Source organism: Helianthus annuus, chromosome 8, assembly GCF_002127325.2.
Source record: "Helianthus annuus cultivar XRQ/B chromosome 8, HanXRQr2.0-SUNRISE, whole genome shotgun sequence".
In the NCBI taxonomy this organism is placed as follows: Eukaryota; Viridiplantae; Streptophyta; class Magnoliopsida; order Asterales; family Asteraceae; genus Helianthus; species Helianthus annuus.
Genome location: NC_035440.2, coordinates 57,946,490 through 57,960,241, shown reverse-complemented (window position 1 = coordinate 57,960,241; position 13,752 = coordinate 57,946,490). Strand labels below are relative to the sequence as shown.

General features: G+C 35.9%; 1 protein-coding gene across 3 annotated transcripts; it reads left to right on the top strand.

Annotated features, from left to right (window-relative positions):
* The first annotated feature begins 1,114 nt into the window (after positions 1 to 1,114).
* LOC110872940 (structural maintenance of chromosomes flexible hinge domain-containing protein GMI1) lies at positions 1,115 to 10,487 on the top strand. Of its 3 annotated transcripts, none has more exons than XM_022121848.2 (37): positions 1,115 to 1,220; positions 1,836 to 2,255; positions 2,355 to 2,384; positions 2,469 to 2,555; positions 2,634 to 2,689; positions 2,781 to 2,855; positions 2,943 to 3,015; positions 3,116 to 3,171; positions 3,278 to 3,389; positions 3,492 to 3,560; positions 3,633 to 3,719; positions 3,896 to 3,946; positions 4,092 to 4,230; positions 4,307 to 4,368; positions 4,457 to 4,585; positions 4,677 to 4,770; positions 4,856 to 4,890; positions 4,985 to 5,054; positions 5,153 to 5,335; positions 5,402 to 5,560; positions 5,636 to 5,657; positions 5,758 to 5,872; positions 5,942 to 6,058; positions 6,157 to 6,477; positions 6,562 to 6,665; positions 6,762 to 6,939; positions 7,012 to 7,117; positions 7,240 to 7,334; positions 7,405 to 7,570; positions 7,662 to 7,744; positions 7,826 to 8,113; positions 8,628 to 8,828; positions 8,917 to 9,031; positions 9,113 to 9,323; positions 9,409 to 9,597; positions 9,674 to 9,985; positions 10,068 to 10,487. In XM_022121848.2, exons 2-37 carry the CDS (start codon positions 1,848 to 1,850, stop codon positions 10,291 to 10,293), a joined length of 4,824 nt encoding a protein of 1,607 aa, XP_021977540.1. In that variant the 5' UTR covers positions 1,115 to 1,220; positions 1,836 to 1,847; the 3' UTR covers positions 10,294 to 10,487. The 3 variants fall into 3 exon arrangements, with proteins under 3 accessions (XP_021977540.1, XP_021977539.1, XP_021977538.1); XM_022121847.2 differs by having other exon boundaries at positions 5,141 to 5,335; XM_022121846.2 differs by having other exon boundaries at positions 5,132 to 5,335.
* The last annotated feature ends 3,265 nt before the right edge of the window (positions 10,488 to 13,752 follow it).

Below are 13,752 nucleotides of genomic sequence, written 5' to 3'. Positions count from 1 at the left end.
ATATAAAATACTTACCAGTCTCTTCGTCCTCTGAAATGTCGACAAACGTCCGAGTCAACGCGAATTCCTCTTCCTTCGTCCATTTAATGATATTTTTTGTACCCCGCGGTGCGTCCTTTTCCTTCTTCTTATGCGACCTTTTGCCGCGTTTCGATGTTTCTTGCATCGGTTCGGGTTGCGTCTCCGGTACGACTTCCACATCGGGTTCGGCTTCGGGTTGTGACGGTTGAGACCCGCCGGCTTGACCATAGCCGAAAGTGGGAGGAACAAACGGAGGGGCGCCACTCAAGTAAGCCGCGTAAGTTAAAAAGCTCGGGTCCATGTCTTGAAGGTTGTACGGGGTTTGCGGTTGGGTTGTGTTCGAGTTCGTGGGTCTTGCGGGGACACCAAAAGGGGGGGCGGTATGGATGCATGATTGTATAAAAATTAGAAGAAAGTGGGTTTTTTTTATAAAAATTAGAAGAAAGTGGGAGAGAAAGTAGGAGAGAAAGTGGGTTTTTTATAAAAAAAGGTGTGAATGTGGGGTATATATTTATAGTGGGAATATTTTAAATTAAAAAAAAATTAAATAATGTTACCGTTTGACAACGGTCAAAAATGGCCCCCCTCTCTTTTTTAAGCGTTATAATCAAAACGCCGGACAAATTTTTTTTTCAAAAATCACGCCCCAAAACGCCCCATGTAATGGGGGTTTGGGCGTTATACGGCGTTATTTTGCAATTTTTTTAAACAAAACGCCTCAGTACGGACGGTCTTAAGAGCATTCCAAAATGCTTATCCAGTGATTTAGTTTTTAACCATTTCGCATTGAAATTGCCACCTTTTTGCATTAAAATTGTTTTTTTTTTCTCGTGTGGCAATTAATCATTTGTTACTTTCAAAAACATACTCTCCAGCGAGTAGTTCCCAATATCAAAGCCTACACCGGAAGAATGTTAAAAAAATTAAATCGTTTAAAAAACCAAAAAAAATCAAAGCTTACACATTTCGTTAAAAAAAATTAAATAACCAAAAAATTACTGGTTGGATGTTAATTTTGACGGCTCCGTGAGGTGTCAGAGAAACAAACAAACGGCGAGGAATGATTACACACCCGGCTCACTTTAGCAGCCTGCAGTATAGTATTACACTCACCATCATCGTTTCCGTTTATTCTTACAAAAACCCTCTCTATCTCTCTCAAAACCCTTCAGCTTCGTCTCTTCTCGCTCAAATTGCAGGTAATACCACAAAGATCACTATCTACAATCCAACTTTTTCTCATCATATTCTCATAAATTGATACTCTGTTAACGTTTATTATGATATCATACACTTCGATTATGTCTATTACTCTTCAATTTTCAGATTATCCTTCATTTTTCTCACTTCTTCTGAAATTATTCGCAATGTCAGTTAATGACTGTAGGATCGTCAAGTAAACGTTGTAGATATCACTTAATCACCTGTTGTTCACTTGTTTTTTCAACTTCAGACGATTTTATTGCCTTATTTGGCAGTTAGGGTTTCAAACTTACGTTCCTTTCAGTGTTGTTCACTTGATTTCACAACTTCTGAAGATTTTATTTCCTTATTTAGCAGTTGATCACTTGATCGTATAGTTGTAAACTTGTAAAATGATACTCTGTTAACCTTTTGCTGATCATACTCTTCGATTACGTCTATTGATCTTTGAATCTCAGATTATACTTCATTTTTCTCAGTTTTGATTAGTTTTTCTTTAATATTTCAGTTGACCACATTAGGGCCGTCATGTAAATGTAGTAGATATCACTCAATCACTATTGTTCACCTGCTTTTTCAGCTTCTAAACATTTTTCTACCTTATTTGGCAGTTAGTTTACTAGATGGAAGGTAAACGGTATCTTCTAACGCCTCAAAAGCGACTGAGTGAGGGCTCTGAAGTATGGCGATCTAACAAGAGGACACCAGATTCCGGTGGAGTAAGTAGTAGGGAAGTTGTTTCCAGTTCACAACCACAGAGGGTTTACAAGCTGAGAATTCTGTTGCCGAATGGGATGACTGTATTGGTGAAGATACCTGAAGGAACGGAGTCGATTACTGTTAGAGAGCTTGCTAACAAAGTAAAAGAGCAACATGATAGAGCAATACAAGCCAAAAAAGCATCTAGCCCTAAGAAAAGTGTTAAATGGCATGCTGATTTGTGTTTTGTTGACGATTATGATTATGTTTATAGAAATTGCCTCAAGTTAACAAAGTTAGAGATGAACAAAGTACACAATCTCAGACTTGATGTGCGTCTACAACTCTGTTTTCGGTTTTTCATTTTGATTTTTGCTACATTGATTTGTTAAACTCGTTTAATTGCTTAATGTGTTATGATCTTGTAACAGGATGGGTCTCCACCGGCAACAATCTATGAGGTTTGTTAGGGCTGATTATAATTTAAATAGATCTTCGTTTCCTTTACCATACTTATTGAACTATAATGTTTTTTTTTTTCATAGAACATGTGGGATTTAACTCCTGATACAGAGTTGTTAATGGAATTACCAGAAGAATATACTTTTGAAACCGCATTGGCTGATTTGATTGTGAGTAATTATACGTATTTATTAAATTTCCTAACAAATCCATGTTCAAGGTTTGTAATTTCATACTCTTTTTCTTAGGACAATTCTTTGCAAGCGGTGTGGGCGAACGATGAAAGTGATGAGAGGCTAATAAGGTACCGGGTCAACATATGGAGTTGACTTTGTTGCCTGAAATTTTAGGGATTTTGGTTTCTACTAATTCTTACCACTTTCATCATTTTGCAGTGTTGAAGTTTCAAATGAGAAGATATCTATTTTTGACACAGGTCCGGGTATGGACTCTACGTCTATAGAGAAGTGGTAAGATGTTATTTTCTCAAATGTTGTATTTCTTTGTTTCTTACTTTCATGATTATGCTTTTATTATACGTTTTTATTGCTTTATAGGGGGAAGATGGGTGCTTCTCTCCACAGGACATATAAGACACAAGCCATTGGTGGTAAGCCTCCATATTTAAAGGTAATTGCTGTGAAACTGCATGAAATATGTTGAATTTGTCATCCTTAAATATTACCTTATTCGTGATGACTGATGTTAAACCTTCTGGTGGCATGTACAGCCTGCCTTTGGCATGTTTGGATATGGTGGCTTTATTGCATCAATGCATTTAGGAAGGTATGTCTATTAAACTAAGATTTAATTCCTTATATGACATGCTAATATTTAAGAAACTTCTTCTATTAATTGTAATCGTTTCATTTTGTTGCTTATCTTAATGTAGGCGCACGGAAGTTTCATCCAAGACCAAAAATGGTAAAAAAGTCTATATGTTACGTCTTGAGAGAGATGCTCTTGTTAATGGTTCTGTTTCTGGTTCAAAAGCAACTTGGAGGGTAATTGTGTCATTTTGATCTCTGTCATATGTTTTCTCCTTTCTTTTTTACTCCTTTTAAGCCTGATTTATTTTCTATTCCTTGTTCTTTCTTGCATTTCAGACTTATGGTGGCCTTCGAGACCCCACAAATGACGAACTTGAATTATCTCCCGGGGGAAGTTTCACGAAGGTAACAATTATCATAAATTTGAAGGGCTTAGATATGATCTGACATCAACTTTTGTGGACAACATTTGAACAGGTTGAGATTTTCGAACCAAAGATGAGAAGCCCCAACATAAGGCGGCTTCAATTCAAATTAAAGGATATTTACTTCCCCTATATACAGGTTTGCTGCCTTATACATGATGCAGGGGTGTTATAGTTTGCATTCTTTGATTACCAAGATAAACTCTTTATTTATGTCTTCAACTATAAGATTCGTTGTTCTTACTAACTAGGATTCGCACTAGAATTAACTACTTTCATGATTAATACTGTAACTTAGTTTGTTTCTGTTTATAGTGTGATGACTTATCCAAGAAAGGGAGAACTATTATGCCTGTTGAATTTGAGGTTTGCACTTTATTCCTTTTTTAAAAGCTTTTGTTGCATGTACTTTACCTAACAGTGAATTTCATCTGTTCTTAACATTAAATTCATAAGTTTTTGAAACAGTCTTTAGTAATCTAATATTTTCCTGCATAATGGGCACTTTTAGGTTAACAGAGAGGATCTAGCAGAAATTCCTGGCGGGGAGGTAGCAATCACAAATCTAGCTTCATGCAATGGTCCAGAATTTGTGCTACAAATTCATTTTAAATTAAATCATGACAATGCTACCATGACAAGTAGTCAAGGTTTGTTTCTTTTTAGCATTACTAAATTTGTTAACTCTGAAATTCTGCCATATAATTTCATCCTTCCATTTTCCAGGAACAAGATCATCAAATGAGGCGAATGCACGCCTAAGGTGTGTATATCTCCCTGTTAAAGAGGTACGTATACGCACATACAAATCTACATGGTACTTGTATAGAATGTGGATTCTTTTACCATTTTATCCTATTTAACTTTACATAACAGGGCAAAGAAAGCATTGATAGTATTATTGAAACATTGAAAGAAGACGGATATGATTACAAAGAAGACTTCGAAAGTTTTAGGCATGTGTCTTGTAGACGGTTAGGTCGTCTGCTACCAGATGCTCGTTGGGTGAGTTGATGCAAACAATTGCATATATGACAGTTTGATTTTTTACTAGTTACCTTCAAGAATATAATTTTGATTTTTTTCTTTGAATCAGGCATGGCTTCCGTTTATGGATTTCAGACTAAAAAAGATAGACAGATCACAAGTCTTCTTCAAGAGAAGCTGCATGCGAGTTAAATGTTTTATCGGTATAACCAACAATTTCTTTCATTCTTTTTTTTGCTTCTTTGTACAATCGATTGTATGGCTGAGTTCAAATTGCTATGATTTTAGATACGGATGCTGGTTTCAGCCCAACACCCTCTAAGGTATGAGTTTGTCGTTCATTGGCTATTTCTTTCTATCATACATTGCACCTAGTTAGCTGATGACGCTGATGCTTGTTTGTGTTTGTTTTTCTAGACTGATTTCGCGCACCAAAACCCTTTTACTATTGCATTGAGGAACTTGGGCAGCAAGGAGAAAGATTCGGGTAATTGTTAGTTTTTGAAAGTGTATACCTCATGTGTGTCATGATCTTTAAATATGTAATCTGTAATAAACGTAAAGACCATACAGATCCATCAACAGGCGTAGACATTGACATCAGAAGAGACGGAAAATCATTGAACCTCACACAATTGGATAAGCAGTACCAACTGTGGGTAAGGGAAATGCATGACAAATATGATGAAGAAGTCGATTCTGGAATTGATGAACCTGTTCTTATAGTAAACCCTTCAAACAAAAAGGAGCTTCATATAACCAGTGACGGTGAGAATTCAATTTTTGGTTTCATGTGCATTAATTTCATTATACTTATTTTCATTCTGCTTGCAGTTGTGAGGATTCATAAAGCTTTTAGGCGGAAAGGAAAAACTTGGAAATCTGGGCAGAAAATCAAAATTCTCAAGGGAGCATGTGCTGGATTCCACAAGAACAATGTGTATGCCACATTAGAATACATCCTCCTTGAAGGATTTCAAGGGGATGCTGGTGGTGAGTACCAAAAACTTTTAATCAATTTAATTAGACTATCCTTTTATTTAACTTCCCATATTTTTGGTCAAACAGGGGATGCGTGGATAATTTGCAGGTAGACCACCTAATTCTATATCTTCATCCATATTCTGTTCTTAACTTTCAGTATCTCTGATCTCGCACTATTTTGTTCAATATTTCTTTTATTTTGGAAGGACAATTGACATCTCAGAAAAAGATGGCTCGCTACTTGAATCGGTTGAAGAAAATCCAAAATTTGCTTTGAGAAAATCCGTATCAATACCGATAAATGTCATTGATTCTGGAAAGGTTAGGGATTCTGTAATTATCAAATGACAACTATGACTATCTATTATTAAACAAAAAGTTATTTTCTAGTGTTTGGCAATGGATGATTCTGAATGGAATAACCAACTGGAGAAGCAACAGCAGAAGTGCCCTTCCTCAATTGAGATCTTAAATGCAAGGCAATGTCGTGAGTTGGGAATAGAATCGGTTAGTAGTTCATCCAATCAAACTGCCATTTATGTTATTCTGCATTTCATTAAAATTTTGTTATCTTATGCTATTCTTAATGTCATTTATTCTTGCAGTCATTACCTGATGGACCTGAAACTTATGCAAAGGATGTATCATCATTTGAAATCGTTGCCGTGGTGCGTCCCTCTACTTATAAATCTGGGACTCCCTCCAAACATTTGGAACAGAAATATATGATGAAAGATAAGTTTGAGATGTCACTAGTCATTGCATATTGTCCAAACAAGAAGCTTCAGGATGCAAAGAATATCTATTCTGGACGTGTAGAACCTACATCATTAAAAGACTTACATGGCTTGTATGTATTCAAACCAAGATGCAAGTTACATCCTCTGTTTCAGCAAGTTGGCATTTATATATTCACCTTTTCTATTGTGAGTAACATCGAGTTCCTGATAATTAACATTTATGTGGGATTATTTCTCTAATTTGCTGAACATATTTCTTTTTATCATCAGAGAGATTCAACTTGTGAGAAATGTGTGGTGAAGGTCCAAGTGAAAGCATCACGCGAAGTCCACAAATGGGCACTTTCCAAGAAGATTTCTCATCATAATTTAACGTAAAACACCTTTCAAATCTAATGTGTTCATTCGTGTTTTCTCTGTTAGATAGTAATAAACTAATAATGTACATTTACACGCTGATTATTGTTTAGGGTGGGTTGTCCATGCAATCCCATTTCGGTATCAATGTTTGATAAATACGATAATCGAATTCCGTTCTTGGAACTTCCGAATATATCAATCAAGATCAACTGCCCAAACAGTACTAGGATTATCATTAATCATTGCAGCCCATCTATATCAATAGATAAGTTAGGCCTAGTAATCGAGGTATGGTTTACTTGCATTTATTTTGCTGTCATTAATAAGATGGTATCTTGAAAATCAAAATGTTGTTTGTAGGATTTGGTTATTGAGAGCTCTGATTTGGACAACATTCGACCAAGTTATGATGCCACTATGGTGTTATCTCTGCCTGAGAACTCACACTTAGATATCCCCATCAAAGGTGTGCATATGCCTGCCGTTTACTAAATTTACATGATTATAAATTATTTGGATTATCTGTTTGGTACTGTTAGGACTTCACTTGTTAAAGCTTATTTTTTGTTCTATTTTGTATTTCCTTAGTTCTTCCCGGATCTGTACAAGATTTCACAGTGCAACCAGAAAACTTTGAGAAGCAACTGATTCCAGGCACTATAATTAAGGATTTGAATTTGGAGGTACATGCACCATTTCTGTTTCACGATACAATTTCTATGATGCTTTATATTATATATTATCCTGTTACAGTTATTTGATGCATACGGGAATCATGTACAAGAAAACGAAAAGGTGGGGTTTAGTGTGGATGGCTTTTGTTGGTTGGATAGATCCTTTTCTAGTAAGAAAGTAGATGCTTTTGGGTGCATTGATCTTTGTGGCCTGTTAAGAGTAACTGGAGGCTATGGAAGAAACGGTATCATACATGAAATGCTTATCCATTTATATATTCTTTTTTATATAATAATATTATGGTTCTCATTAGAAAAATCAACTTTCCTACACAGTATCGCTGTCCATCTGTTCGAATAAAGAATCTATTAGCAGAGTGTGGCAGATCGAGAAAAGGCAGCTGAGGATTTCATCACAGGTCTGTAATCTTCTAACCTAATATGTTTAGACAAGAAATGTGTTCATATCAAACTTATGTCAGTTATATATATAACTGTAGATACCCGAAAGCTGTTTCGCTGGTTCCCAACTTGAACACTTGGAGTTTGAAGTTGTGAATTCCAAGGGTGAAGTGGATGTAAACTTTCATGATGAAGATGAGACTGGACAATCACATACTCTTGTGATCAAATCACAATCACAGTTTATGGATATTGAAGATTCTGTCAAATATGTGTTTCGACAAGGCCGGTGCTTAGTTCGTGCAGTTCCTGTTCCTTTAGAGACAGGGGAGTTTACTTTTGTTGCTGCTCACTCCGGTTGCCCTGATTTACAGTTGACCCTTAAGGTTGATTTTTTCTCTTTCAAAACTGTCTGATTAAGTAGTTACAATAAGCTTTTAGTGTCGGGTTAAAGTTATTCTCGTTTTAATTATCTGAGTTGTTTTACACTTTTATTTCATACAGGAACACAACTGATTATAGAAAATGAATCTATAATGACTTGTTTTACCTGTCCATTTTACCCTGTTTTGAACACTTTCATGCACATTTACGTGTGAATGAAATACAATGAATGTTGATTCTTAAAATCCAAAATACGTTAAATGTTAAATTCTTGATAACTAAAATACATTAAATGTTGTTTTCAAGAATTAAAATAAATTAAACGTTGGTTACCATACAATTAAAATGCGGCAACCTGGATGATATACTTTACATTTTAGTGTTGTTATTTATTTATTTATTTATTTATTTATTTATTTATTTATTTTGCATCATTGCACCAACCTTATATTATGTGATCGTGATTATTTAGTTGTTTTAAAACCTGAATCAGTGATTCTTGTTTCTTACACATAGGTTCTCATTGAACCTCATTCGGAGATGGAGCCTCAGCCTCTGAATATAAGACACAGTTTAAATGCCATCTCATTTATGGAATCAGAGACACCTATTACTTCTAAGAGTCCCCAACAATTTACTCCAGAGAAAATGGATATATGCTATGCTGAGTCAAGGCTACTAGAAACTGACAGAGAATCATTTAGGGAATTTCGAAAGGTACAGTATCATATTCTGCTAAGCTGTCTGCATTAGTAAACCATTGTTGAGTAATATTTACTCACACCATGTATCCTTTCGTTTTCAGGACCTTGAAGATGACATTCATGAAATCGGTTTGCGGATTGGGAAAGTTGAAGCAGAAATTAGATGGCTGGAAGATGAGCAAAGACAAATTGAGGTCAACCTGTCAGAACTTGAAGGTAAGAATTGTCCATATCGTATTACGACTGTAAAAAAAGAAACTATTTGAGTGGTCATGTAGTGTTAATTTCGTCATTCAGGTATCAGGGACCAAATTCTTGGTATTGACTCATATGGTTCACTGGGGAAAAATAGAATACTAACACGGGTTGAATCTAAGTCTGATTGTGCTGCTTCTCTAGTCATGAAACACCTGAAAGGAATGCGAGATCAAGATCGGTGTGGTTTGATGGGAAATATCATCGGGATTGTTGCACTTCTAGGAACAACTCCCACTTTTGAGCTTAGCAGGTTGAGTTTAATCTATTTGTGTAATTCTTATTATTGAAATTCACATAATCATCATTCATGATATTACTGTCCTGTCCTCTCTCAGGCTATTTTCTGAGTATCTTGGAGATCAAATGCTTGCAGTGGTATGCAAACATTATGAGGACGTGCGGTTACTTGAGAGCTATCAGAAGAACGGAAAGTTAAATCCAGATTTTGCGCTTCACATGTTTGCAAGAAAACTTGGTCAGTCGATAAATGGTCGCTATCTTGTTCTGTGCATTGAAGACATAAGGTTCCTGTTTAACAATATCCTAATTTGTTTTTAGAAAAAAAATATATATCGATATTTCATAGTTCTACTTTGACAGGGCATGCGAGGTAGATAAAGATGTTGAGGGAAAGCTTTTGTTTCCTGATCCTACACTTCCTAACGGATCCACACCGGCAGGCTTTTTGGGGTATGCTGTAAACATGATAAATATAGATGCTGATCACTCGGACACCAAAACAGACTCTGGTTGTGGCCTTCGAGAGACATTGTTTTATCGTCTTTTTGGTGATACTCAAGTTTATGAAACCAGAGACGACATGAAACGTGCAATATCATGCATAAAAGACGGCGCGATTTCCATGGATGGTGGGATTTTAAGAGGCAATGGCGCCGTTTCTCTAGGATGCTTGTAAGTGCATGGTTTTAAATTCATTATAATTATGCTAGGTTTGATCTGCCTGAGTTGATGTTTTATTTTTAATGATGTTCAGGGAACCAGACATTGTTTTCCCTGTAGTACCCGCAAAAAATCGACTCTCTGAGAGTGACATGCGATTGCTGAAACGTTATAGGGAACTGAAGTTGGAACTTAAAGAAACTATTGCTATGTTGGTTAAAAAGAATAAATCTCGTGAGAGTGATTTGAAAAGGTTCAAAGAGAGACGTGATTTATATGCCAGGTACTTCACTCCGCGTGATTTAGAGACGTGTTTGTAGGAGATCACCGTTATTACACAAGCTAACTTTATATAACTCTACTCGCCATTTTGATATGTATCTAGTAAACAAACTTTAAATGAAGTTTTTAGGGGTATTAGCAAGTTTCCTAGCCAACTATGACATCTGGCAGAAATGTATATAATGTGTACATAGTATATTCAATCAATATAATGGTATGTTTTCCTTTTATATTTGGGTTTGTATGCTTCTATATATACATATAACTAATTAATAAGCAACTAGTTGTGTCACGTGTTATCTTTGAGACCAAAAATCTTTTTCCTGCTTCTCTTGTTTCATCCTTTTGTATTCTGATTCTTGATTTAAATAGTTATTTAGAAAAGCAAAAGTAATTAAATCATATCTTATTTCAAAATATCATAATATTCATTACTTAATATTTAATATTTTTTATTCAACCCGTGTAATAAATGGTAAATAGGTATCTAGATGGTGGTTTATGGTCAAAGGGAGATATGAGTGGTGAGCATTTCTCAGGCTGAGCGGAGAAACACGTCCCTGATACAACCTTGTCTAGTCCGTGTTTCTGGAATTCAATACATAATCAGTTAGAGGCCGGTTTGGTCTAGACCCGAGGAAAACTGATTAAATACATCATAGGGGTGCTCATTGTGTTGTTCATTTCGGCTCGAGTTCATCTTTATTTTGATTGTGTTTGAAAATTACTTGACTTTAAGTTAATCGAATCATGCTTAATCATTTTCATCATAAAGTAAAAGATGTTCATTTTATATGTTAACAACCATCTGGCGCTTAAGTGTTGACAAAGAATTCTTATGGTTTTGTTTCTTTATTTATAATGTACACAGTATGTTGATTGTTGAACTTTAAAACTATGTATGTTTGTTGATAGTTGAATTTTAACAATGTTTGTTTTGCATATCAATACCGAACCTTCAAAGAGTAGGAGAATCTCAGGATCAAACACAACAACATGATTCAAGGTGCAACCAACCACCATTTATGAAACTAGATTATCACATGTCTTTCATAGCAAACCTTTATAATTAATTCCTAGCTACAAAAACCTTCGAAATGGTGGCATGAGCAATTACTCCCATTGCCCCAAGATGTTCACAGAGGAGTAATTGTGTCAAGGTGTCAGGATGGTCACACCCACATTAGGATAACATAAAATTTAGGCTCTTGCCAGTATCACTAAATTTCATTTGCCGAGACTAGTGATTGTTCTAGAGATTAACAAATGAGCTTGTGAGGGCGAAACAACCAAGAAAGTGTTGGGAGTCAATTTTACTTTTATCAAAAACAGGTTTGACATATTTTATTAACTAAATATATAATTAATAAATACGCAGCGGAATAAATATATTAATCAACACCAAAAGTGAATCGAACAGGATCATGGTTACAAACATGCAAATACGATACACACATAATATTTAATCTACTGATGAGAATAAATATACCCTTTGGTTAACAATAACCGTGTGAGACACCGAGGTACAACGAATGAGTGCTAGATATGAACACGAACCGAGCAGCGTAGCTTGCCAGTCTAGTAACACAAAAGAAAAGGAAAAATAGGGCAGTACACTTATGAAAGTGGTGGCGGTATAATTTGGTTTGACGACAACTTCTTTTGTGATTGTCTCACAAAATTGAATTGTTTTCCTTTTGTGATCTCTTTTACGGCAGTAGGCTAGGCACAATTAGATGTATTTGGAAAACAATATATATATTAATATATATTGAGGTTAATACAGTAACCCTAATTATCTCTTAGGCCACTAAAGCCCAACACATCTAGTATAAGTCCAAATGCGATACGAAGCCCAAAAAACAAAATTTAACTGAATAAGTAATTAAACGTTATATTATTTATAACCCGTATAAATAATATATCCCGTTTTTCGTGGATATATAATTATTCTAGATAATTATATATTTTGTTCCGTTAATTGTTCGTGGTCACCAGTTAACCAAGTTAAGTGGATTTAATGTTCGTTGCCCAAGGTGTAACTCTTACGGGTCATAGCTCAGTCAGCAGTGTTGACTTATCGAACCCGTACATATAAATCCAACAGATAGATAGTCTCATAGATACGTCTTTTACAATTGTACAAACTTTAATTCTCTCTTCCTATCTAGTCATTCAACTTTATTGTGGCCATGTTTCATCTACCCGAAACCATGTGGCCAACATACACTACTTATCAAACCACATGTTGGAAGCTCCAAAAATTCACCAATTTGGCGTTCTATCTCACCCTATAAAAACTCTACATAACTATCCCATTTAGGAATGAGCAAATGGTATACCGAGTACTGGTACTAAATTTCCTGAACTGGTTTGATTTTCGGTACCGATACTTTGCGTTGTTGGTATCGGTCCAGTACGCTATCGGTAAATACCAGCTTTTACCTTCAAATACTGGTCCGTAGCGGTACCTAACCCTGCTGTACCAGGTATCATCGGTACTGTTACTCGTACCCATTTTTTGGGATTTTTGGTACTGATTGATACCGAGCTCATCCCTAATTCCAATACCGTTGTCATCGATGTTGAAAGATCAGCTCACCCATCTTTACCATCCGCCTTCAATAACTTTGAAGTAAAATATTATCGAACGTTCCTATGTTAATAAATTCTTTTTCTATAAAAACCCTTACACTCTTTAAATATTTATATTTTATACAAAATATACAAACGTTAAGAAAAATTATGACATAATATCCGACCAATTCTAAGGCCAGGTTGATGATCTTTCGGTTTTTAAAACATTGATAGTGCCACAACCATGATCTATAGTCGGTGAACCTTTGTTTTTTAAGCCTTCAACTTTTGCAAAAGAGTAACCTGCAATTTTACACCCTCTGGTTAGGGGTCATTGGCATCCTTACACCCCTAAGGAAATAATTACAATTTTACCCCCCACCGGTTGATGTTATGTTGCAACCTTACCCCCGGCCTCAAATTTGTTGACTAATTTGTTGACTACCACCTGAAATGACTATAATGCCCTTTCATATTACCCCCTGTGTTTTGTGCACTCTGTGATATTAACCCCTGCCACCGCCATTCACCACCACAACCACCACTGCCACCTCTAGCCACCACCACAACCACCACTGTTGCCGCCCAAAACTGTTGCCAGCGAAGACAAGCACATCATTTCCTTTTCCGCTGAAATCGCTGATTACTCGGTGATTGTCAATGATTTACGCAGTTCCGTTTTCAACTTAGAAGTTCCGTTCTTATAAATTTATTAGAAACAAGGATTGTAATGTGGTTCCCTCACACCATGATAAACTTAAATCAACGCTTCAATGCTCTCCAAGCATTAATCATCAGTTATAGCCATTAGCCATTAATCTCATGGCCCTTCAACTGTATCACTCCAAGCCGATTCAATGCTACAGATCGATTGAAGGCGTTTGTTTCCCCACGGCTCTTCAATGTTATCCATTGATTAA

Bases quoted from the DNA above. Each gene is read 5' to 3' on its own strand.
- LOC110872940 (XM_022121846.2), top strand. From the start codon at position 1,848: ATGGAAGGTAAACGGTATCTTCTAACGCCTCAAAAGCGACTGAGTGAG. The intron at 3,720-3,895 runs GTTTGCTGCCTT...TTCTGTTTATAG, and splicing joins TTTACTTCCCCTATATACAG to TGTGATGACTTATCCAAGAA. The intron at 5,055-5,131 runs GTAATTGTTAGT...ATAAACGTAAAG, and splicing joins CAGCAAGGAGAAAGATTCGG to ACCATACAGATCCATCAACA.